We start from the raw sequence: 24,080 nt of genomic DNA on the forward strand, positions 1-24,080 counted from the left end.
TGGTTATTATTAATTATTTTAAAAATCTTTATTGATAAATACTTCCTCTGCTTTGAAAAGCAAACGGAAACAAAAGGGTGAGATGAAACCATTTAAATTCCTCTCTAGTTATTGCAACTCAGCCCATGCAAGTGAGGACACTGTGCTGGGTCCTGTGCTCTGATGCTGTTCCCTGCCCTGCCTGTGCTGGCAGCTGCTGGATGAGCCAGGCAGTGTGCCAGTGGACAACTGGACAGCCTGTGACACAAGGACTGCCACGAGGAATTCTTTCTCTGACTTCACTTGCATGTAGCAGGAATAGGGTGGTACAGGCAGGCTGTAGCTCCTGTCAATAACAGCATAAGTGATGCTGTAGGTTTTGTGATCCTTTAGAAATTGCCATTGTGTTGCTCTGTGATGCAGGGCCCGGTGCCTGGGCTGGGGTTGGCCCAGCTCTTTGTGCAGGCAGTGGGGTGCTGGGCACAGGAAAGTGCCCGCCAGAAAGCCCTGGGATTGTCACCATCATGCCTGAGGTGCCTGGCTTCAGTCATGGCTGAGAGCAGCTGGTGTGCTCCCCTCCTCAGAGACACCTGCCAGGCATGGAGACAGAGGGCGCAGCCCCAGAGCGAGCCTGGGCTGTGCCCTGCCTGTCCTGCCAGCTGTCTGAAGATGGTTTGTTTTGTTTTCATTCTTGGAAATAAGGAGTGCTTATTTTTTCCAGAAAAGCTTTTCAAAAATAAATGGATAGCTCAAAGGAGAATCCTAGAGTGCACTGTACTTGGGACACTTCTGTAAAAATGGAGAGCATTTACATTTACTCACTCATTTAAACTGCCATGACCTTTCCCCCCGAAAGTGTATTTTCCTGTTTTCTTCATGACATGACTTTTTTCCTTTTAAAATTCATGTCTCTGTTTCAATAACATCAAAGATGGATCTAGAGAGTAAAAATTGCAGCCCCTGGCCATAGGGAAAATCCCAGTGACTTCAGACTGAAGAGCACTGAGGCTCCTGACACACACCGTGGCACGTTGACAGCATTTTTGTTGTGAAACCCTGACATGTCCAATATGGGTTTTCCTTCAGCTGTTTGCTTCCTGCATTTTTAGCATTTCACATGCCCCCGGTAATTATCTTCCTTTCTGAGGAATTGTATTTTTTTTTCCTGCCATCTATTAGCATGAAGTTTATTAAATGGTCGGGGATTAGTCACCGTTCTCTCTGGGGGCTGAAGTGCTGATGTTGGAACAATGTATAAGGAATTCTCCCCCAAGGATGTTGTGCCTCCCTATTCCTCTGCACCAGCTGGGGATGAAGAACAAAGGCTGAGTAACCCTGGTGACTTGGGGGGTGCTGGTCTTTACACTCAGCCTTGGAGAGATACCTGCATGCAATCTATAAACTTTTCTACTAGCTTAAGCACTGCTTTTGAAACACAGAAGTGCCCGAGAGCACTGCACCTCACCCTGTGGTGCTGGAGGCACTGCACTACACACAGCGAGGGGAGGGAAGCCCTGGCAAGGGCAGTTTCCCATTGGAGTGCCATGGAAGTGACAGGGATGGCAGATCCACCTTCTTTTGCCTGGTCTTCCTCCAGCACACCCCTCACCCACTGTATGTCTGTAATGACTTATTGCTTAATCAGCTCAATGCACACCTGAATCATGGCTAATAATAGTAGGGGCTGTGCAAGCTTTGTGGAGTATTCTGCAATGCTGCAGTGATTCCCAGCTCCTTGTGAAGACTACCAGGCCAGTCCCAGCACCAGGCATGTGACAGAAACTGCCTCAAGTTCACCCCTCACCTTCTGCAGCACCAGTGGGTGCCAGGGCTGTGAGTAGGCCTGGCTGTGTTCATTCACTTCAGCACCTTAATGCAATTACAAAGGTGCTGTGTGTCCATCCAGCTTGGTCCACAGCAGCATTTGGTTTGTCTTTCAGGGGTGGTGAAGATGTGTTTGATGCCTGTGCATGAAGCAGCAGGGACAGCTAGAATAAAAGCCTGTGTTACATTCACTTTGCAAAGTCCCTCTGCAGTTTTGTGTCTACCAGAAGCACTTATGCTTGAATGCAGTAGGTTTTTTTCAGCTACTCTAAATAGATAATCTTTACAGACCACAATAAAATGTTTGTGTAATGCTTAACTGTAAATTAAGTAAAAACCTGCATTAGAATATCCCTGTATTATTTCTATTGGGTAAATAAGAGCATAAAGACAAGTATCCCCACAATTCCCATTACCACATTCAGCACTTAGTTACATTAGAAAAATGAGGCATTGTTCTGCCAACTTTTGTTTCCCTCCATTTGTGCCACTTACCACTTATGAATCCAGCACGCCGACCCGTGCAGCAATTACTTCTGAAATCCAGCTCTCATGGCACACGTGGGTACCACGGCACAGCTACTGCCAGGGCTTGATGGCTAGCACTGCTCTCCTGTGCTCACATCTAGAGCATTATTGGTCTGAACTGCTGTATAACTAATAGCATTTGGAAGGTGTAGGTGTTATGTTGTCTGCTGAAGCATGATTTGTATTGCATTAAAGCATCCTGGTGGTTTTAAACAGGCTAAAGGGGTTTTTCGGCTGTGGTCAATTACTGGGCTGTTGCATCAATGGTGTGCAGGGTATTTGGGTGGTCACAGAAGCCTGTACTGTACTGATACCTCACCCAGGTCTTTGCAGACCAACTGAAGCAGTGGGTATGTTTGTTTGGGACTGTTGCAGGTTTATGAGTATATTGCAAAGTCTCTTTTTATACTCTTTTGCTTGTCCTGTGCTTTGCTCCAGGAGGTGTGCAAGGTGTGCATATCTTCTCCTCTACCTCCAAGGACTCAGCACTCAGACTGCACCTTCACTGGTGTGTAAATTGGCAGAGCTGGACATGTTTCCTTCCCCTCCCCTCCAGGCAGCACGAGGGCAGGGGCAAGGCCAGCCACTGCTGTTCAGCTCCACACCAGGGCATCTGCTTTGCACTGGGGGTGGGAGCAGGAACCAAGGTTCAAAGCTGAGTCTGCTTGTACAGAGAAATCAATATCTAGCCATAAAACCAAGAGAGGTATGTTTAGGAATCACAGTCTGAACAAGAGGGCTCCAGTATTGTCATAGAAGATAAAACAAGAGGAAAACATTTTGAATTTACTCTTTGTGTATTGAGGCCTTTTATTATTCATCAGTAAGTAAATATAAGCTAAGGGAGTGATTTGTTTCTAACAAGCTTATAAAATACTAGAGTCATTTGTGAGTTTATTGGAGTGCTGATTATAAACATTCCCTCATGCACACTCCTTTGTGTCAAATTAACATTCAAAATACAAATATTGTATCTTTGAATATTTTTGCAATCTCTTCACAAGTATTTGAAATCTTTGATGAGAGGTGATTGATGATGTTACGTGAAAAGTAGCCGAATACTCTGTCACAGTTTTAGACATATTTTTAATTTCTTTGGCATTTGCGTTGCTCATGCTGTTTCTTTGAATTGCCTGCTTCATGCTCTAGCATTTGGATTTTGATACAATGCATAATTGATGCTCATCTGGCTGCAAAGATTCAACTGTTGTGCGTGCCACACTGCCTGCACGCCTCTTCCTGGGATGTGCCCCACAGCCAGGGCCAGTGCCTGATGGAGGAGTGGCTGGTCACACTGGGGCTGGGTGACCTTGGCACTGCTCCCTGTCACTGCTGGGGCAGTTCAGGCACATGGGTGGCACCAAGGCATCCCAGGTCTCACAAAGCATTCCCTTGAGGAGCTGGACTTTTCTGATCACTCCTCAGGTGTGATTAGAAAGGAAGCCCTGTTCTTGCACTTCCTCTCGGGCAGAAATGCTTTTTCTGTAGGTAATCATAAGGAAAAGTAAAGAGTAGGCATCATCTACCACTCATCCCATAGACCATTGCTTTAGAGCCTTCCTCTTTCAGCAGTTTTCCAAAAGGATAAGCTGTGTAGGGAAGGCATCCCGAGGCCTTTGGTGCTGCTGGTTGAGACTAACAAGCTTTCCAACACAGATCTTGGCAGCCCTTCTTTTCTCTGTGGCTACAGACTTGTCACTTCACCCTCTCCATGCTGGTACAGCAGATGTATTCGTGGTTCAGCAGGACAGACCTTTTATTTTACAATTTTGTTTTCCTGTATTCTCACTAAAACATTCCCCGTATTATCAGTACCTAAACTCTGCTTTTCCTATCAGCATGTACCTTGTTTTTACTAAGCAGAGGAAAATCCTGCAAGGCTGGGTCTTAGGCTAACATTATTATAGTGGCTGCCATTTAAAAAGTCATTTTTTGCCTACAGGCAAAGTATTGTTATCAGAGTTCATACCTATTTTGCATATATACGATTGTATCTTCCCTTCCTCTCTGGGGTGATAGGAGCAAATGCCGACTTCTTAATGCTGATGTTGAATCTGAGGTTAAAATAAGAACTCACAAAAAAAAAAAAAAAAAGGTGAGGAGCAGGTCTCTGGCAGAGAGAAACCATTTTGGTTGAAGCAAGGACTCCATGATGGCTTGATTAAGAATCTTATTTTATTTGAGGGCACAGCTGAAAAGCAGTTTGATCTTTCCTCTCATTTTTCATTCTTTCTCAGTAACTATTGCAGGGCTGTGCAATATGGTTCTTCTCATGTGGACTTATCAGGTGATACCCCTAAATCTCTTTCAAATTCAATGAGTGCACATCAGGCCTTTTTCTACAGCAAACTGACTACACCTTTGGATCTTTCCAAGTCATCTCAGCCACCTCTGCATGGCTCCAGTCTGTACCACGTATACCCTTGAATGCACTGTCCTGCTGGGAACATATTGGTGCTTCATTTTGGGCAGAGGCTTGGGGCTTGATATTTTTTAAAATTTATTTAATTTTATTTTAAAATGTAACTTCTGAGAATGAGAGGAGTTGCAGAGAGCCCAGGAAACTTTTACAATGCCATGAGCATGAGATCTAGGTGAGTTTAAGCAAAAATAGCTCTGTAGGACTCCTGCTGTTAGTGAGCCATCAGAGCCTTCTGATACTGTGGCATGCTCACACTTTCAGGTAGCTGGAAGAGTGCTGTTTCAGCACCACTGTAGGATTGGCTCTTCAAGGTCCCTTTATTTAACCAAAAATACAGGCTCTCCTTATCTTTTACATTAGGTTTTCTATCATAGACCACATATGTTCTCCAAAGTCTGTCTACAGTGTGAGAGTTTGCACATGGCTTTCCTTAATGGATTAAAAAGCTAATGACATATAAAATGAGGAAAATGTGTTTCTAAAAAAAAACCCCACAAAACCAAGCTGGCCATGTTGTGCCCTGACAGAGTATCTGCCAACAGCCATATATGCCTGACTGAGCTAGTCACATAGTAAAATAGAAAGAAATTTGTTTACAAAGAGAGAAGCCAAAGTCTTTTGAGTTTAGGATTCCAGAAGAAGGTTCTGACCATGTTTCCCTGCCACTGGTGCCCCTCACAGCTCTACAAGATGTGTGTGCTGGCCCTGAGCTCTCCTTGTGTGCAGAGCTTAGGGCAACTGCTTCAGTTCTGCTGTCCAGCTCCAGATCATGTGAAGTGTGCAAGCTGGCTGGCTCACGTGCAGCACAAAGCACACATGTAAAGGTGTTGGGAGTTTGATATTAGATTTTATTGTAAATCCATGTTTGAATGTTAGATGGGCACTACCCAGAGTAACTTTACAGTCTGCTTTATGCAGAGCCCTTGCTCAGCTGTGAGATCTCTTCCAGAAAGTCACTGGGTTGCATTTTCTCTTCTTACTCAAGATGAAGCTGCCATAGGCTTTGATTTCCACCTGGACTGTGGAGTGTTAATCAAGCAAATTCCAACAACATCAATGGGAAATCCTCTGTACATTTACTTGCACATAATCCCACAGTACAGGAATATATGTCTACATAATGCAGAGATGCTTATGATATTCTCTTGTTTTCTTGCAGATTCTTCTTTTTGACTGCTTTAAGGAATATCATGTGTTACTGCACCCTAGGATTCCTGATTTAAAATATGTCTCATAGGGGAGGTTCATTCTTTTGGGCATATTTGCACTTAACAAGCTCTGAGAGATATTTGTGCCATGCAAAATCAGTTACCTATCTTAGCCAGCCATACCGTATTTAGTCACCCTTGGTTCTCTCTGTTTGCAGTGGCATCTCATTTTATCCCAAATAACTGGTTTGTGTCCCTGAGCTCCAGCTCTAGTCTTGGAGAAAAGGAGTGAAGCAGGCACTATCCTGGGGTAGGGGTGGGGGATAGGAGCCTCTCTGGGGCTGGCCTGTGGCATGGGTCACCCTCAGATGAAAAAGTAAGCTCTGGTGCAGTTGTGCTGAATGCTCATGTCAAGATAGCTGGGTAACCACCATTTTTATTTTCCAAGAAAAAGCTGAGAGATGTTTCTGGGTTTTTTGCTTGTCTGTAGGTATTTCAAAGAAATTTAGTCTTTAGGTTGATAACAATGTCATAAGAGATTGCTTTTTAACCAAAGACTTTTCCCTAGGAATACTGTTTATTAATAAGAAAATAAAATAAATACATATTTAAAAGAAATGCATTTATTTGAGTAAGTAATGCAAATTGCCCCAGCATTATGGGGTGCAGCATTTGGCCAGTCTCTGAGTGTTTGGTGATCTACCACAAAAATAATGGTCATGATTGGTTTCAAATGCATTTTTAACTCTATGCCCACTGTGCCATTTCCCATATATCTATGCTAATGTAATCTTTAATTTGGCCTGAGCTGATATTGCCGTAAAGTTTAAGTTGATGGATACTTCTATGTTTATGCAGAATTTGCAATATCAGAATGAGGCCCCTTGTGCCAATTCACCTGTACTCACTCAAGAGGCATTGCACCAATGCAGGGATAATAGAATTTTTCTTTGTTGATGGAAATAAAAGTCTACCCTCCCACCCCCCAAAAAAAATTGACATTTATTATGTTTTGATACCTGAAAGAACCTTCAGTGTTTCTCAGTTAAATTGTATATTTAGGTGAGGTTTTTTTTAAAGAGTTTTATTTCTGTTTCTCCTTTTACCGGTTTTTCTGCTTTCCTGATGCCATCATGGGAGCAGTGTATGCCTTTCTCTTACTCTATGCATTGCTGAGTGTAGTTGACAACAACTGCCTTGTAGCCTGTCATGTTAATTATATACTATTAGAGACCATTAATCTGATGAGTATTTACACGATAGATTTAAAGTCTATCATGTCAACGTGTACACGGGAACTGGTGATGTGAAGATCAGCGATACACATCAGTGGGAGCTGCTGTTTTACCAAGCACTGTGTGCTGTCCCGGCTGTGCTGGCTCACCCTGCCTTGCATCCCCAGCTCAGAACTGCCTCTGAGCACACAGAAATGCACCCAGCAAAAGGACAATGCCCTTTGAGCAGTAGCTGTGGGCTGCACCCAGGCAGGGGAGGGGGTGCCCGTGGGAGGGAAGGCTTTGCCTTTAGCACCTCGTGGCTGGCAGGTCCTGGCAGCTCTGTGTGACCTCAGTGTGACCACAGCCCTGCAGGAGGCATGGGTGGGATGTGCTGGGGAGGGGGCATATCACAGCTCTGGGGTCTCTGCTAAGGCTGGGAAATGTGCCAGGCTGTTAAAGGAGTGAAAAAAAGGGCTTTACACCTATTTAAAGTAGGTTTAAAGCCTTGCATATTTTTAAAGCATCGGCGTATTCCAGTGGGATGTTTAATAAGAGTATAATGATGTTTTAATTTTAATTTTTAATTTCACAAGAAGAAATGCCAAGTAGATGCTAGTTATTGCTGTTTGTCTGTATGAACTCTTGGATCTGGTATTGTCAGTAGGATGAGAGGATGAATGTATTCCTGCTGTGTAACAGTACAGGGAGCTGCTCCCAGGAAGGTGACCAAGAGCAATAAGGTATGTTTAGTTCCCAGCTATACAGTGGTGTGAGGGAGGATAGTGCAGGGAATACTGTGTGACCACGGATTCAGGGCTGCCTTACTTCGGTTTCATCAGGTTACATTTCACATTAAACTTGAAATAATTCCACTGTGAGCATTTACAAACATTGAAATACATTACTGGAGTTGAATTGTGTGGGAATGGGGTGTCCTTACTAAACTTTAGATGTTTCTAGGGGTTCATTAGTCTGGTTAAAGCTAATTCTGTAAGTGTCTGTATGAACTCACGCACTCAAAGACAGCAGGTGTTTCTTTTCCTATATGGGTTTTGCATTTCCATTTTTGCATGGAAGCCAGTGGAGTTATTTCTTAAACAACTACTATGAAGGAGGAGTTAGACCTATCAGGCTTTAGTCCACAAAAAGTTTTAATATAAGCTATTAAAGAAAGGCGTCTTCGGAGAAAGGCTGATAAAGTGTGAAGTTATTGTGCTAAAGCATTGTGCATTTCTATAAATTATCTTTATGCAGTTTCCCAGATTAATATCTAAATCTAAAATAAAGCTCTGCAGGCAGGTCCCTCTGGGGCTCTGCAGTCAGAGATAGATGATGCTCAGCTCCATGAACTCCTTTGAACTTTCAGATTTTATTTTTCCTGTAAAGTGCAGCTGCAGTTGCTGGAGCTGTCCTGGCAGCCCATCCCGTGTGCGAGGCTCCCAGGTGCGAGCTCAGCGTCCCCCGGGGCGCAGCCTGCGCCTGCTCCGCTCCGCGCAGGAAACTCTGCAGCCCAGCCCTCCGGGACCATGCTGCTGTTTGATGGTCATTTTAATATTGCAGTGTACTGGCATATACTGCAGCCACTGAACTTACAAGCTACCCTATAAATAATTTGGTGTCTAATTCTGCATATTTTGAGCTCGAGGTCCCCTAAGATGATGAAAGAGTTTAAAGCCCGTTGTGTGGTTAGGCTAATTTAGCATGGAAAAGAATACCTTTTTGAGCCTGAAGAAGTACATCACGAGTAGCCTTGGAGTTTGTTACTAGGAATCCATAGGCACTTCCTCTAGCACCAGCAAGTCCTGTGACTTCTGTCTCCTAATATAGTCCCTGATTTCCTGAATCCCATTTCCCCAGAGATTTCCTGAATCCCATATCTCCCCACCTGAATAGGAGCAATTGCCCATTGTGCTGATAAACCCTTGTCTGGGCTCCTCATCCCTTGGAGAACTTTGATAAACAGACCTAATTTTAATGAGTCTTATCCATAGGCAAATATAAGGAAAACAAAAAAAAATTGCATACAAATGCATGTTGGGAACTCTGTGGTTTTGCTGCTATTCCTTACATAGTTTCTAGAAAAATCCAAGCCCCCATGTTATCATTTTTCATTAAAGTGATGTTTCTAACCACAGTGGACAGCTCTCATATCCCTTGAAAACTTATAATAGTAAAATTGTCATAAGGATGAAGCAGAAATGCAAGATTTTATTAAACAATCTTCGGCTCATAAAAGACATCAGTGTTGTGCCATTCTAGATCATATAAATATATTTCAAAGCAGAATCATATTTCAGCAGAGAGATAAAGCACAAAAGAATATGATTAGCGGATACCAACATAAAATATTAAACCATCCAAGACGGGGTGTAGGTGTATGTTTATCCACACGGGCAAGTCGGGGGCTGAGAGCAAGGCAGGATTTTGGCAATATATCAGTAGAGTCATGAGCACAGATATCCGTGGCAATTTGTGCGTGTGTGTTTTGCAGTGGCAGGGGGTTTGGCATGGCTTCTCACAGCGCAGAGCTGGGTGTTTCTGCACAGCCACTGAAACCGCTGAGGGAACGTGATGGGTGTCTTTAGTCTGGCCGAGTTGTCAAAGGGAGATATAAGCTCTACCTGGATAAATAAATAAGTATAAATAGTTTTCTTTCTGATATGTGACCAGATTATTTTCCAGTTGATTTCCAACCAAGGTCCCAAGGGGGCCACAGATCAAAAAAAGATAAGGGTCAGTTACAAGGTTGAGCTCATTCGGTGTTGCCATAGTAACTGACCTCCAGCATCCCTGGGAGGAGGGCACCCAGCTCCCCAGGTGACATTTCTGTTGCCACGCCATCAATCGCCGCCTCTCCCCGCGCAGGCTGCCTGATGGCCGGGGCTGAGCGCCGCGGTGCCGGCCGCAGCGCCGGGTCTGCCCGGCAAGGGAGGGCTCGGCCGCATCCTCCGGGATCAATTACAGAAATGCAGTGGAGCAATGTGGTCCAAACGGTTTGTGCAGCAGCTCATGGGTTTAGGCAGCAGTGGCGAGGAGGAAACGTTGGCTGTACAGCAGACGTCGTCTTCATCCAGTGTGAGCATCTGCGAATTTGCCATCCCCTCGGAGCAGTTTGCAGCATGTTCTCAGACCTTGGTTTTACTTCCATCCTTGGATTGTTTCTAATGAAAACCAGTGGTGGAGTGGTGCCGAGCAGATGAGGGATCAAAGTGGTTCTCTGCAGGCTTTGTGTTTGAGAGGGGTGTCCATCACTGCTATTCTACCCTGGTTCCAGCCCCTTGCTCCTTCACAGCCACATGGAAAAAATTGTTGGGGAAGCTCCTTCTTCTCTACATTATAAATTTTTCCCTTTGACTTTTTATTTACTGGGAAATGAATTGCATAAACAGAATAGTTCCATGCAGTTTTCATTTTATTTCCCTGTGTTCATTCCAATTTCTATTTATTTCTACCATAATTAGAGCACACGGCCCATTTAATTCTACCAAATTCATGATCTAATGGACAGAAGAAGGTTCTCTGTGAACACACTATATTAATGCTTTGTTGGCATTAATACTGAATCACAGTGTTTCAAAGTTCATTAAAAGCACGGTTAACTCGTGGATGTGAACATCTGAGTACAGAGAAGAAATTCCCCTTTATTGGTTTAATTTGTTGCAGTAGAGTAGAAATATACTGGTCTGGAAAACTATAGTATGGGGTGTACATGTTGTCCGCAACAAGCATCAGATTGTCTTACATGATCACTCAAACTAGGACTATTGCAGTTATTCTATAAGGGAAAATTTTTGCTTTATTAAGTTGAAGAGAGAAGTTTTAACTAGCAGTAAAGACAATACCATCCTGATTTTTGGTTTTCAAATCTTCTACTTTTTGTTGGTATTATGTGTCTGTACACGACAGTGTTAACGTGTACTTATACACTGCCATTAATGTAGTTATAATTAGAAATGCAGCTGATACAGTAAATGGGTTTAATACAGCATTATTAATTATACTGCATCCTCGCCAGGAGGCTGCTGGTGTCGGTTCTCTTAGAGGCTTAGAGACTCATTGTAATATGTATTAAATGCACATTGCTGCAGCAGAAATAGCTTTATGGAGAAGCATATTCCCACTCTAAAATGGGCAGGATGGCAGTGTTAGTGCTACTGAACACCATATCAACATATTTAAAACTCTCCTGCAAAGGCAGCCCAACTTGGGAACAATGAGCGGCGTGCTCCGCCAGCGCGGTTCAGCTGGCTCTGCGCAGCCCACTGATCCTCCCTAACAGGCAGTAAATTATGTACCTCCAAATTTATACAAATGCCTGCCTTTGACATCAGTGGGCACCACCCAGGTTTCACCTTCAGGATTCAGATAATCAGCTCTCGTTCCTACTGGCTTCCCTCAAGACCAGTATGGAAATAAGTATGTGTCTGCCAGGGATCAAATGCTTTTGGAGACAAAAGTAGGTACTGAAAACATTACAGGATACTATCATCTCCCCATGATACTTTTACACAAAGCGCTCTGTTCCTCTTTTGGCCTGACATAGTTTCAGCCTGACAGAATCCAGCAGGCCTGCTTGTTTTAAACAAGAGCACATCCTATTATTTTTTTGAGAAATGAAGTGTAAAATTAATGCTTATTATTTTGAGCTCAGGAAAAAAAAGGCAAGAAACCCAAGATTCTTGTTTGCCGTACATTGCTTGTTTAGTCCTGTAATCAACTGATCCCTCCACAGATACACTTATGAAGAAATGGGAGATGATCTAGCATAACAAACTGTAAAAATCTGCATTTTATTTTACAAATGAGTGGGGCTGCATAATTCACTTGAGTTATGTAGGTCTCTCATAGATGCTTGTCATGCTGGAGAAAAAAGGGCGAATAAGAATGAGGGAAATGATGATATGTTTGCTGTTGCTAGTGCCCAGCACCACACATTTGACTGACTGTCACACCTCATTGTCAAAAAGCCTCCTTGCATGTACCTATATGAACTTATATAATTCAAGGAAGTTATTCTGCAAAGGTGACTGAGTATCCCTATACATGTGCTGTGTTTCTGTGTAAAATTATATGCTGTAAAATGCCATAGAGGAGAGAGTGATTATAGCAGCAATTCTATCTATATCTTTGGGCATTTTCATATTTTGAATACACATGCATGAAAAGAGAAACGTTTGTCATGCTAACCATGGTACTTTTTCCCTCTTTTTTTCTTTCTGGATGGTTTTATAGACACAAGAAATACATAATGGACTCCTGTGGGAGTGGAATAAAAACCCCCACCGGTGAGGAGAAGGCCTTATAATTCAGAAGTGGATTTGCAAATCAAAAGGTCTTGCCTCGAGTGGGATAAATTTCCAGATCTGCAGGAACCCATTATGTTTTATTATTTTTCATTCTAGTTTTAGTTTGTTTGTTATGGGTTTAACTATTTAAAATACTGCAGGGATCAGCCAAGAAAATACACAATCTCTGTTACCTAATTAAACATACCAAGCTTATAAGAATATACTTTAACTGAAATGCTGAGTATTGTTTGTTTTTCTTCTTTTTTTTAAGTTTTACTCAAATTATAGATATTTAGGCTGGAAAAGGAGCAGTTTTCTAGTCATCAGTATGTGTCTATCAGTATTTATGAACACATGTGCTCACACAGGACCATAGGCTGTACATGAATCACTGTTTTCCAAATACCCAGTATGTAGAGGGTAGAAAATTAATGTCAAACATGATTTCTCTGATTTATTGTAGAAGGTATTTGTTCCACTCCCCCCAGTTCCTGCTTTGTCCTCTGTAGGTTTATTGCAGCATTTGGTTGCTGTACACAGCGGTGTGGCTGGGCATGCTCAGCATGAGGCTCATGTCCCTTCCCCATCTCTTCTCCCCTCTGGAGCAGGCTGCAAAATTCACACAAAGCCAGAACTTTTCAGGCAAGGGTCTGATGAGAGAATCCAGCCTTAGGGCACAGTGAGGGGAGAGGGCCTGGTTTGGAAAGCTCCACACTGGAGAGGGGAGCATGCCTGCCCGTGGAGGCTGTGCGAGCAGAGCATCGCAAACCTCCTGCGTCCTAGAAATATCCCAGTGCCTGCTTGTGGCTCCCGAGGGAATCCACAGAGCTGCTGCCACGGAGCTACCAGCCCTTTCATCTTTCTCTTCCTGGCGCTTTCCTTTCCTCTTTTCATCTCCTTCCCAACCCACCTGTTTACTTGTCCCCATGCTGCCTCCCCATTCCCCAGCAGCTCTGGTGCCAGCGCTCCCTGCGAGCACCCACTGCAGAGCCCACCAGCCTCCAGGCACCACGGGCACCCTTGGGATCCTGGCAGTACCAAAGGCTTCACAGGAAGCAAGACTTACCTTCTGTTTAGCCCCTTTAAAAAGAGAAAAAGCTAATTTGAAGCAACTCTAAATAAAGACTGTGCTTCTGAGGGTTCACATTATTCATAAGATCCAAATACATTTGGCAAGAACTGGCTCATGGAGTAGTCATTTCTTAGAGATATTGGAACTAAAAATTATTAGTCGTTGATATTTGAGGATGTAAAAATAAACCCGAGTGTAGAACAAAAGAAAATATTTGTTTCATTTTTAAAGTATGTTTTCATGAAGTCCATGTACTGCCACAGTGAGGGAAAGGCACATTTTCATGGAGTATTTGCAGAAACCAGCCACAGTATTTAAACTTTTTAGGTAGTTTCTGATTTTTGTAAACTGTATGCTATGTTTTGTAAAATTTTGCCCTCCCTCCCTCTCTTCAAGAAAAACAAAGGATTGTTTAGTTTTGCATGTGAAAATTGCTTTAATATGACTTCAGTACCTCAAAATAAAAAAAAAAGAAAAAGAAAACAAAAGCTCCACTGCACCCAGAACCACAAACTTCAGTAAATAGAGATGTATATAATCTTACAAAAGTGGTAGGCTTGAACCAAGAGTAATAATTATTGCTTTTTCATTGAGTTCAGTTAGAATATATAGGCATCTAAAATGGGCCCTGTGTATTCAATACTTAAGATACATGACAAGGAAATTACGCTTTTGAATTATGCTTAAATACCTTCAGTGGTCTCTCTTCACCTTGTAAAAATCCAAGAGATACAAAAAAATTTACACTGACACTCTGCTCTCAGCTCCTCTATTGTCCAAGAGTTCCCTCCTCTCCTGTGTGTTTGCAGTGTACTCTGAGGTGGAGACATCACCTCAGCCCGTGTCAGTGTTGCTGGCTGAATTCACACTCTTACAGAGCCTTTGGGTGCTGTTTGACTCTCACACTCTGCACCCAGAGCACGGCTGTCTCCCTTTGTGTCAGGGCTGTGCTGCATTGTTGGGAGCCCAGGAGCCCCACATGGGTTCCCAAAATGTGGGGGCTGCACCCCTGGACCAGCCAGCGGCTGCTGCTGCTCTGGGGCTGGGGGTCCTGTGGTTCCTGTGGTTCCTGGGGGTCCTGTGGTTCCTGGGGGTCCTGGGGGCCCTGGGGTTCCTGGGGGCCCTGGGGTTCCTGGGGTTCCTGGGGGTCCTGGGGTTCCTGGAGGTCCGGGGGCCCTGTGTGCCGCCACAGGCGCTCCCCACCCTCTGCTGCTGCCTCCCCGACGCTAATGTGCTGTGTCACTAACAAGTTGTATCATTTGAACCTTGCAGAGGAAGGCATCAATCATGAGTGCAAGCTGTGTAACCAGATGTTTGACTCTCCGGCAAAGCTCCTGTGTCACCTGATTGAGCACAGCTTTGAGGGGATGGGAGGCACATTCAAATGCCCTGTTTGTTTCACAGGTAAGACAGGGAGGCCAAGACAAGCCTCAGCGTGCATGGCTAGATCCAGAAATGACACTCGGGGGATTTGTAAAATACTGTATTCCTTTCCCTGGGAAAAAGAAATACTGTGCTTGGAAGTGTTCAAATATCCTCTGTCTGAAGCTGGGGCTCGCTCTGCAGAGCAGCTCTGTGCCTTTGACACCGTTGCCCATGCAGCGGGCTCTGTGTGCCCCCCACACTTCCAAACATTTACATTATGCCTTGTGGCTCAAAGGTGCTGTGTGTCTCCAAGGGCAGGACTTGCAAAGGATGGACCTGCTCTTGCAAACCCTTACCTGAGCAAGGACTCTTTAAAGACCAGGTGGTTCATGGTCTGCTTACAGTGCTGAGAAAAGGGGTGCAAAGGTTTGATAAGGCCAAATTGTTCAACTCTATGGTTTTGCCAGCTGCTCTCTCAGAGGTTTTTTTTAAGCCCAGTTTTCTTATGGTGGCACATTTCTAACTCCTGAGAGCCTGACAGGTATTCCTTCTCTGTAGATTATTTAAGCTGTCTCATCAGTGCAAATGATCATGGGTGATTCTTGCTTTCCCAGGATCTGCAGGCTGCATGCTAAGTCTGCTTTTTTATACTCTCTTCAACAGAGTAGTTAACATCTGCATTTCCAATCTGTTTGAGAGATAAGGTTCATGTAGGTGTCACTGTGGGCCTCTTTTCAGTAAAGGGGCATGGCAGCACCTGCTGTTCCTTTAACTTTGGTGGGAATAAGGTGAACCTACGTTCTTTAGGGTTTGGCCCATGATTTGGGAAACTGGTTTTTGTGCGAGCCTGGAGTTAATTTATCCTTTCTGAAATGTGCTGTAAAAAAATTTGGATGCATTTGTTAAATTCTGCTGAAGAAGCCTTTTTCACATACAGATGACCATTCATGTAAAGTGAGATAAAAATTAAACAAGATATTAAATAAGAAAGAGATATTTTTTTAACCAGCTAAATGTGGTTCAATATATTCCACTTCAAAATTTCCCTCGGTAAAATCAGAATAATTGTCAATCCAGAATCATAATGCAGATGCTGTGATGTGATATTAAAGAATAATCTTTTTCTTTTATACTGAATGGGCAACCTATTAAAAGATCTAAAATTGTGGCTAGTCTGTCCTTTCAGATTCACATTTGTGACAGAAATGCTGTTCTGGGCCACGTGTCTTCCAGACCAGCCATCAAGGTTTCTCCTGGCCCAGTTGTCCTGCATTAAAAATGCATCTGATGCACCTGCCATGGGCCCAGAGCTCCCCACGGGAACAGTGACGTCCTCTCTTTGGTCTGATGAATGAGTTCTTCCAGTTACCTGTGGACAGTGTTAGCTTTATGTGAAATATCAAAAATCCATACAGGATGTAAAGTCTGTTAGAAGTAAGCTGACTGTCAGCCTGGAGACTCTAAATTGACTACTTGTAAGGAAATTCTGCTGAACCAAGTGTATCAGCACTTCTCTGGCAGATATCCTTGGACCTTTTACAATTGCAGAGACTCTGAAGTGCAGTTTGAGATGAGTACAACTTAACTAACTGTACTGTGTTGTTTCAGTTTTTGTACAGGCAAACAAACTGCAGCAGCACATCTTTGCAGTGCACGGGCAGGAAGACAAAATTTATGACTGTTCCCAGTGCCCGCAGAAGTTCTTCTTTCAAACAGAGCTGCAGGTATGTTTACAACAGGAGTAAAAACAAAGCTAAAGCTGTCGATTTCTCTGTGCAACTGTCCCCCTTGTGCAGCATTTAGAAAAGGTGCCTAACCTTGGTATGGTCTCTTCTGCTCTTAAACAGTCTCTCAGTCTTCCCCTGCCTCCCTGGGTGCCTGGAGGAGAATCTCTGAGCATGGCTGGAATAAATAAATAAATAAGACAAGACAGATATCTTGATTTATGAGTATTTCTCTTGACAGTAGTGTTGCTACATCCTTACATGTCTACGTCAAACACCTTGTAAATAATTTCTTTTTCTCCATTAATAATTTAGGGACTGATTAACATACAAAGACTAAGCAAATGGTAGCTGCCCCATCCCCTTCCCCACTGCTAAATCATAAGAAAAGGAAATTTCCCTTCTGAGGTATGAGAAAGCATGGGTGCAGCTCAACATGATGCTCAAGTGGAGGCTCCTCCCAGGCAGTAGCACAGTGTAAGCTGTGGCTCTGCACACCAGGCCTTGCACACCCATTTCCCTGGCAGCACTGGGGGCTGCAGCCACAGCAGCTGTAGCCTCCACAGAGCCAGTGCTTGGCTCACACCCATTCCCAGGGGTACAAATCCTTCTGGGGGGACTGCACCCTGACCTGGGCACGCTGCTGCAGCCATGCTTGGAGCTCTGGCCCCAGAAGCCTCCTTGGCAGGGAGGCTGGGGGTTAAATCCCACCAATACCTTGGTGCTAAACCCACACAGGCACTGAAGCTCCACGGTGTGTGTGCATGGTACCTCTTGGGCAGTGGAGCACCAGAGCCTGCCCTGCCAGAGGGCTCGTGGGGAGGTGCCTACCCTGGCTGGCCTCCTCACACCTATCTCACCTGTGCAGCATGGCCACCAAAACCACCCCTCCCATCCCCTGGGAAAGGTGGTCTTTTTATAGAATGGTACCATATGCCTCATTTAAATGTATTAGCTTTATAAACCATGATTTACTTAAACTTTGGAGGGTTTTTATTTATCTTGCTGAATTCCCAAGCTGCTGCCTCTTGTGTTGTGCTGTCATGCTGTGGAAGGATGGCTGATCTTTTCACTTTGTTGATTTTATTTTTTTTTCTCCCAGGGGATCCCGCCTTTCCCTTGTTCTAGCGACCTGATTTGCATAAGTGTACAAAAGTTTTAACTATACCTTGTTAATATTTTAATAAAGTCAGCAGATTTTGGGTTTGTGTGTTCTCACTATGAACGTTTTATGAAGGCAGCAGTGGCTTGCAAAGACAGCTTTGATTTTTCCTCCCATATCTCCCTTAAAGTGGTGTTTGGTCAAAATGCCAGCACAATTAAAATGGGAACACTGGCTTCCTAGGCCACTGCATTAACCTTTAGACTCAGATGATCAAATAAAGAGAACCTGGTTAAATTATAGTCTAAGCAGCCTAGTTTTTGCAATTACAGATTTTAATTACATAGTGTTTCAATTCTGAAGTTTTGTACATTGCACAATTGCTGCAAATGTCAGCTTTAATCATATAAATTAGGATTGGAATTTTTTCAGTTTTTATGCAGGATTTTTCTGCACTCAAAATTTTTCTGCTTATAATAATTCATAATAATTACATGAGTAGTTTTGAATGATGTTGGCTGAATGAAAATTCAATACTTAACTGCACAGTTTTAGTCTTTATTTCAGGAATGACTCAGAAATGTGTGTTTACTTTATGCCAGGGAATTTACTAATGCAAATATTGGAGCCAAGGAGGACACAAAATGTGTGTATAAATCACTTAAAAATGCTTAAGACTTTTGAACCAGTCTGCCTTGGCATGATTATCTCATTAGTTTCTGGTGTGTAAGCTGCCTGCTCTAAAATCCTCAACTGTTGGTTATATTCTTGTCAAGTAATGAAGATTTAGTACTATTTTAGTGAACCAGTTGTTCAACTGCTACTTAGGGTTAAATCTGCATAAACCTTTCTGTGTCTCTAACTGTGCAATTATCTTATGTGGGCAAATCAGCCTCCATCAAGGGGTTCTGCCTGATGAATTTGACTGTTCAGTTCTGAACTTGCTTTCCTACTGGCATGAAATAACTGGTATCAAAATCTGAACCTACATGCTGTTTTCCTTCTTTGTATTTTCAAATGAAACCACTGAAAATACTTTTTAAAAAATTGAGCATTCAACTATTTCAAGAAGAATTTCAGAGTGGGGAGCTTGTAGAAAAGCAGGAAAAACAACGAAGATGGGGAAAATGACAGGCAGCAAAGGGAAAAGGTAACTTTTAGAGATGTCACAGACTGGGATGAACTAGCCCTGCTGATTTTTGAACACTTTTTTCAAACAGGATAAACACCATATGTGCCATGTGATGAGAAACTGTAAATGCTGCTGCAAGTGAACTTCTAGTGGCTGGTGCAGATACTGCTTTGGTAGCTTAATGCTCTGGAAGTGGTCAAACCCTCTTCTGTTTCTGAACTAGCAGTTGTATTTTAATACAGGTTTTTGCTTTGAAGTTTACACCATCTGATGGAGCTGTAGAACCAAGGCTTAGGAACACTCTGAGGAACTGAACTTGCTTTATAAACGGTGGGAATTTTGGTGGGAAGTTTGGTGAGAATCTGGAGCAATGAGTCAGTGACGTTACTTTGATGATATTGCCACAACAAAAAATAAGAGAATGCTACTGAACTGCTTACCTTATCTCAGTGGATATAGAGAAAGAAAACACGGGAAGGTTAAGCATGAAACACAAAGGAAAGAGTATGTGTGATAACCCCACACACCCTTAGGGCAGAAGAGGAAAGGCTGGCAGCTCTGTGTTTTTCACATCCTCACTTTGTACAATTGACAGCTATGAATATCATGAAATTCTCCTGGAAAAAGAGTGAATTTATAGCTCATACATAAAACACCAAGGCTATGGCATTTCATTCCCCCTACTGAAACATGCTCTCTGGAACAAATGTAGAGGTGGAGGCTTGAGGTTTCCTTACATGTGGGGCAGAAGGAGCCCTTTCAGACAGATCCCCATCTCCAGGAGCTGCTGCTCCAGCTCCTCAGAGGCAGCCAGAGCCGTGGGCACTCGGACATGGCAGATGAGCTTGCTCTTTGACAAGTGAAATTTTGATCTTTGCTATTTAAACATATCAGGGAACTCTGCCAGCCCCAAAGATGGGTCAGAAATGATGATGCATAATGGGTGCTGAGAGATATTCGTGATGTGATTCACAGAAAGATGCCTCCTCAGCTGTTTGTATCAAGGATTGTATGAAGCAAATTGTGACTGAGCAATGGTTTTCAGAGAAAACTTGAGGAGGATTTTTGTGTGTGCTCTTTTGCCACACTGCTTTTGCAAGGAGCCATCACATAACCGGTGAAGTATTTGTATTTAAAGGATTAATTCCTGCTGTTTGCTTGTGTACTGTTAATCATACTGTTTCCTCCTAAATGATTACAATTGATGAAAACTAAGGCAAGGGATGTAATAAACAATGCGCAAATAATCCAGGTACCAAGGGAGCAGGGTACCTGCCAGGTCTTTCCTAGCACAGGTGTTCAGGTGTTTTATTGCCTGCTATGAATAAAGGGCTTTCTTTTCTGCTCAGATTTGGAGATATGTCAAACCACTAAATTAAGAGAGCTTCACTGGAGGAATGTGCTGTCATTTTAAATGCCCAGTTTTTTAAACGTACACATATCAAAAGGAGCTACTATGGCTCATTGGCTAACACTGTGGTCTGTCTCCCTTCTCATTTTATTTTATGTGAAAAGCTAGCAATTTTCATATATCCATAAACAGGAATGAGCTGCTGCACAGAAATTGCACTCATTATATTAATAATGATTTACCATGAATGTCCTCCAGGGGCTTGATTTGGTCCACATCAAAGTCCTTGGGATTCTTTCTGCTGATTACAGCAGATCAAGCCCTAAGCAGGTTTTCTCTTTTTAAGTCTGCTTTTAATGGCATCTTGATGTTAGATGTGCCTCCTGTATGGGGCTGTGACCTGCCCAGGTGAGGGGGCAGCCCAGCTAGCTGCCCTGTGGTGTGATGTGGCCCAGGGGGGACACACAGGAGCTGCTCTGTACCTGTGCTGGCCTCCCTGGGAGGGGAGCAGTGGGCAGCAGCACCTCCAGCTGCTCATGCCAGTGGTCCTTGGGGCCATCTGGGCACAACAGTGTTCCCTGAAGCACGGAGCCTCTTGGCTGGGCTGTGAGCCAACTCACAGGTGAGCCTGCAGGGCTGTGTCCAAGGGCTTGCTTCACCCCCAGTGGATCACTGAAGAAAGACTTAAGCAATTTTAAATCACTACCAAGCCATTTCTTCAGCTTCCATTTGAAAAATGGACTTTATCTACTTTCTGGGGGTATAAGAAAGCTTACTTAAGTAGAAGTAAAATTTTTCTTCCAACCAGTCCTGTGTGCCTGCAACAGTGCAGTGTCTCAGTGTTTCTGGGCTCCAGTGTCCATTCAGGCAGTAAGAGAAAGGCAATTCCATGGTATCTTGAGGAAGTTGCAGAAAATTATTCTCCTTGAGAGTGTGTGGCTGGCAGGACAAATGGGACCTGAAATGTGGCTCTATCTCAAGGCTGTGCTTTCACCTGATGTAACTTTTGCTGTATTTCAGGACTTAGTGTGGCTTGGATGGCAAACACCAAGAGCTTCTTACTGAAAACATACAATGAGCTCTTTGTAAATTTCATACAAAATACACACAAAATCATGTGTAAAATTAAATTTCTGCAAGTAATATCCTTTTATTGTTTCTTTTTAAAACAGATTTTTTGTCTTTGCATTTTGCTTTTTGACAGGCTTTTAAGAATCTATTAGTTATTTTTCCTTATTTTTTACTTTTATTTTTGAATTTTTAAAATTTTTTAAATGACATTCCTTCTTTAAAATCACAAAAGTGACCTAGTCAGTTATCCTAGCAGATTTGGCTAGTGTTTCTTAAAAAAATATTGCTATGGTGCTTGGAGTATTGTTAAATTTTAATTATTAGTAGTTACAAAGCTAATAAATTACAAGACTACCAAAATCTATTCCAACCATATTGCTGGGTTTCATTCAGACGCAGTCAGATAATTATAACTAACAATAATTAAAAATTAAAAGTGCTGTAGGCACATACCCATCATGTTGAGTCTGCCTGCCTGAACATTCTTTATGGACTGCAAAACCACAAGTTTTATCTGTGATCTGTTTTCACAGTAGGGAAGAGTTTTTACCTATAAGGTCTCTGGTTTACAATATGTGTTTTTGCATTCAGAGGAGGAAGGGAAATATGTGGCTGTTTGAAAATTTAGGGTTAGGAGCAGGCTCTGATAAGGAGCAAAGCTAAGAAACACCACTGTAGACTACGTGGGGCTGTTGCTGGGTCTGCAGCAGCTGCAGTTGGGGTTCTGTGCAGGGGATGCTGGAGGTTTCCTGGGCCTGACACCCACAGAGGGTGATGTAAGAGCAAGGGCTGTTCATGCTCACGCACCTCTGTGTGGTTTGTCAGCCACCTCTGCTGCAACAAAGGATGGTGCAGAGATCTTGAACTGCCCTGTGTGTGGCATATTGCCAGGGTGTAGCATTTTCATTTGGAAAGATGGTTCTGATCAATATATTGCTGTATCTTTATCCTGCCTGAGGTCTCTTCAGAGAGAGGCAGCTGAGATGAAGATATGTCCGTCACTTGAGCAGCATGGCCTGTAACAAAACCCACTCCTTCCTTTCTTAAACATTAGGGCCATTCTGTGGCAGGCCCTGGCTAGCAAAGTGCAGACAACTTCACATTAACATGTGCAGAAAAGCCAGCAGCCGTGCAGAGTGGAGGAACAAAACAAGGGAGCCAGGTGAAAGGCATCGTTTTAGTCATTAATGCACTTAAGCGCACCCGAGTGTCAACATGTGTGATCAAGTGTAAGGAGGCATGTCGTTCCAATGTGGCAGGGCTGGCACACAGACAGGGCTCCCTCCAGCAGAGATGGCACTTGGAGCTGTGCTCAGGCTGCCCGGCTAAACCCGTCGATGCCTGTCATCTATGCCCTAGGGCAAGGGTCCAACCAACTTCTGCGCAGGCACCATGCCATCCCAACAGATGGGCAGGAGGGTAAGCCGCCAAGAGACAATGTATATGCATCAATTGTGTTTATTGAAAGCACAGTTCCTGGCTGGACATGTTCAAATGTCTATTTATTTTGAGGTAAGATGCCTTTAGTTAGTGGGTATGGAAATGCAGCTTAGCTTTGAATTAATTGCTTTATATACCTTACGAAATATAATGATGTGAAAGTGTAAAATGTGCTGATTATGGGGAGATCTGTTAAAGGTCTGTCATGACAAAGAGTCCCCCCAAAAATTGACTCAATGTGCCAAGGTGCTACTTGCCTCTAAGTACCAGAGGCCGATTTTTGTACAGCTGTACAAATCTCTGCCTCAATACATAGTGATATGCAAGGAGCCAGCCTTTTATGCTGGCAGGTTTTCCTTTGCACACAGATGTATAAGCTCACCTTCCCTCTTAGTGGTGGAAAACATTTTTACTTTTTGAGGCAATGAAGATGATAGATTAATCCAGACCAAAGCTAGACTAGTTTACACATCTCACTGAAGAGGTTTGTTTTCCATGTGAAAAAAAGAGAGGAAAATCATATAATATGCTTTTATATTTGACAGCATTGCTATCCACCAGAAAGGGTAAATTATGGAAGCATCCAGAGAGGAGTCTGTATGCACACATTAAAGGGTGTTCCCTTCCCCTACTTGTTAGCTTTATTCAATTAAGACTTGTTAGTGTTCTTGAAAGATGTGCTTTGAAGACCCTTCTGAATATACAATTTGATATTCATAAGGATCCAGGCATACTATATGTAAATAAATAAAGCAGGAATGTTGTACTTCCAGATACATTAATGCATTCCTGTCCTCTTAGAAGCAGAGCACACGGGCTGTGTTAAACATCCATCCTGACCAAAAGGAGGAAGCACAGGAGAAGAAATGAGAAATGGATTTTCTTTCAGAAGGACCAGATTGCACTCTCTGGTCTGGCAATAACAATTACTAATGACATTTAGAGAGAAATTAAGGATGAGAAATGCAAGTTGGCATTTCAGCAGTGCCAGTCAGTAACATTGCATCAGAGCTCACAGGAGAGATGAGAAAAAGTTTAGGGATGGAAAATTAATTTTGTTATGTCAACAATTAACAAATACCTTTTCTTCATTCTTTACCACACTATCACAAATTACCACTATGATAGTATTTAGCAGCTCCTCAGGTGAATGGAAAATTCAACACTGAAATCCTTATTTCTGGAGTCAAAAGCACATGTTTATGTTTTTCTGTGTTTTGTTGAACAATGAATGATAGAAAGAGGTTCAGACTGACCTGGGAGGGAGAGCAGGAGCTCTTGGATATGTAAAGCAAGAAAATTCTGTGGATTCTTTTTGTGGATCTCTGTGGTTCTTTTAACCATGAATTAATTAAGTTGGCCAGCACATTTTCTGAGGTTGTTTTTTTCCTGTTTTGCAAATTTGGAACGGCAAGGT

At 43.0% G+C, this 24,080-nt stretch overlaps 1 protein-coding gene across 4 annotated transcripts in view; it reads left to right on the forward strand.

Annotated features, from left to right (window-relative positions):
* ZNF423 (zinc finger protein 423) overlaps nt 1-24,080 on the forward strand; it is a 228,128-nt gene that overhangs the window by 188,804 nt on the left and 15,244 nt on the right. For all 4 annotated transcript variants that reach the window (XM_079316105.1, XM_079316106.1, XM_079316107.1 and 1 more), the window contains 2 exons: nt 14,751-14,882; nt 16,452-16,567. In XM_079316105.1, the coding sequence (XP_079172231.1) occupies nt 14,751-14,882; nt 16,452-16,567 (248 nt within the window). The remainder of the gene's footprint in view (nt 1-14,750; nt 14,883-16,451; nt 16,568-24,080) is intronic.

This window comes from Erithacus rubecula (genome assembly GCF_903797595.1).
Source record: "Erithacus rubecula genome assembly, chromosome: 12".
NCBI classification, from domain to species: domain Eukaryota; kingdom Metazoa; phylum Chordata; class Aves; order Passeriformes; family Muscicapidae; genus Erithacus; species Erithacus rubecula.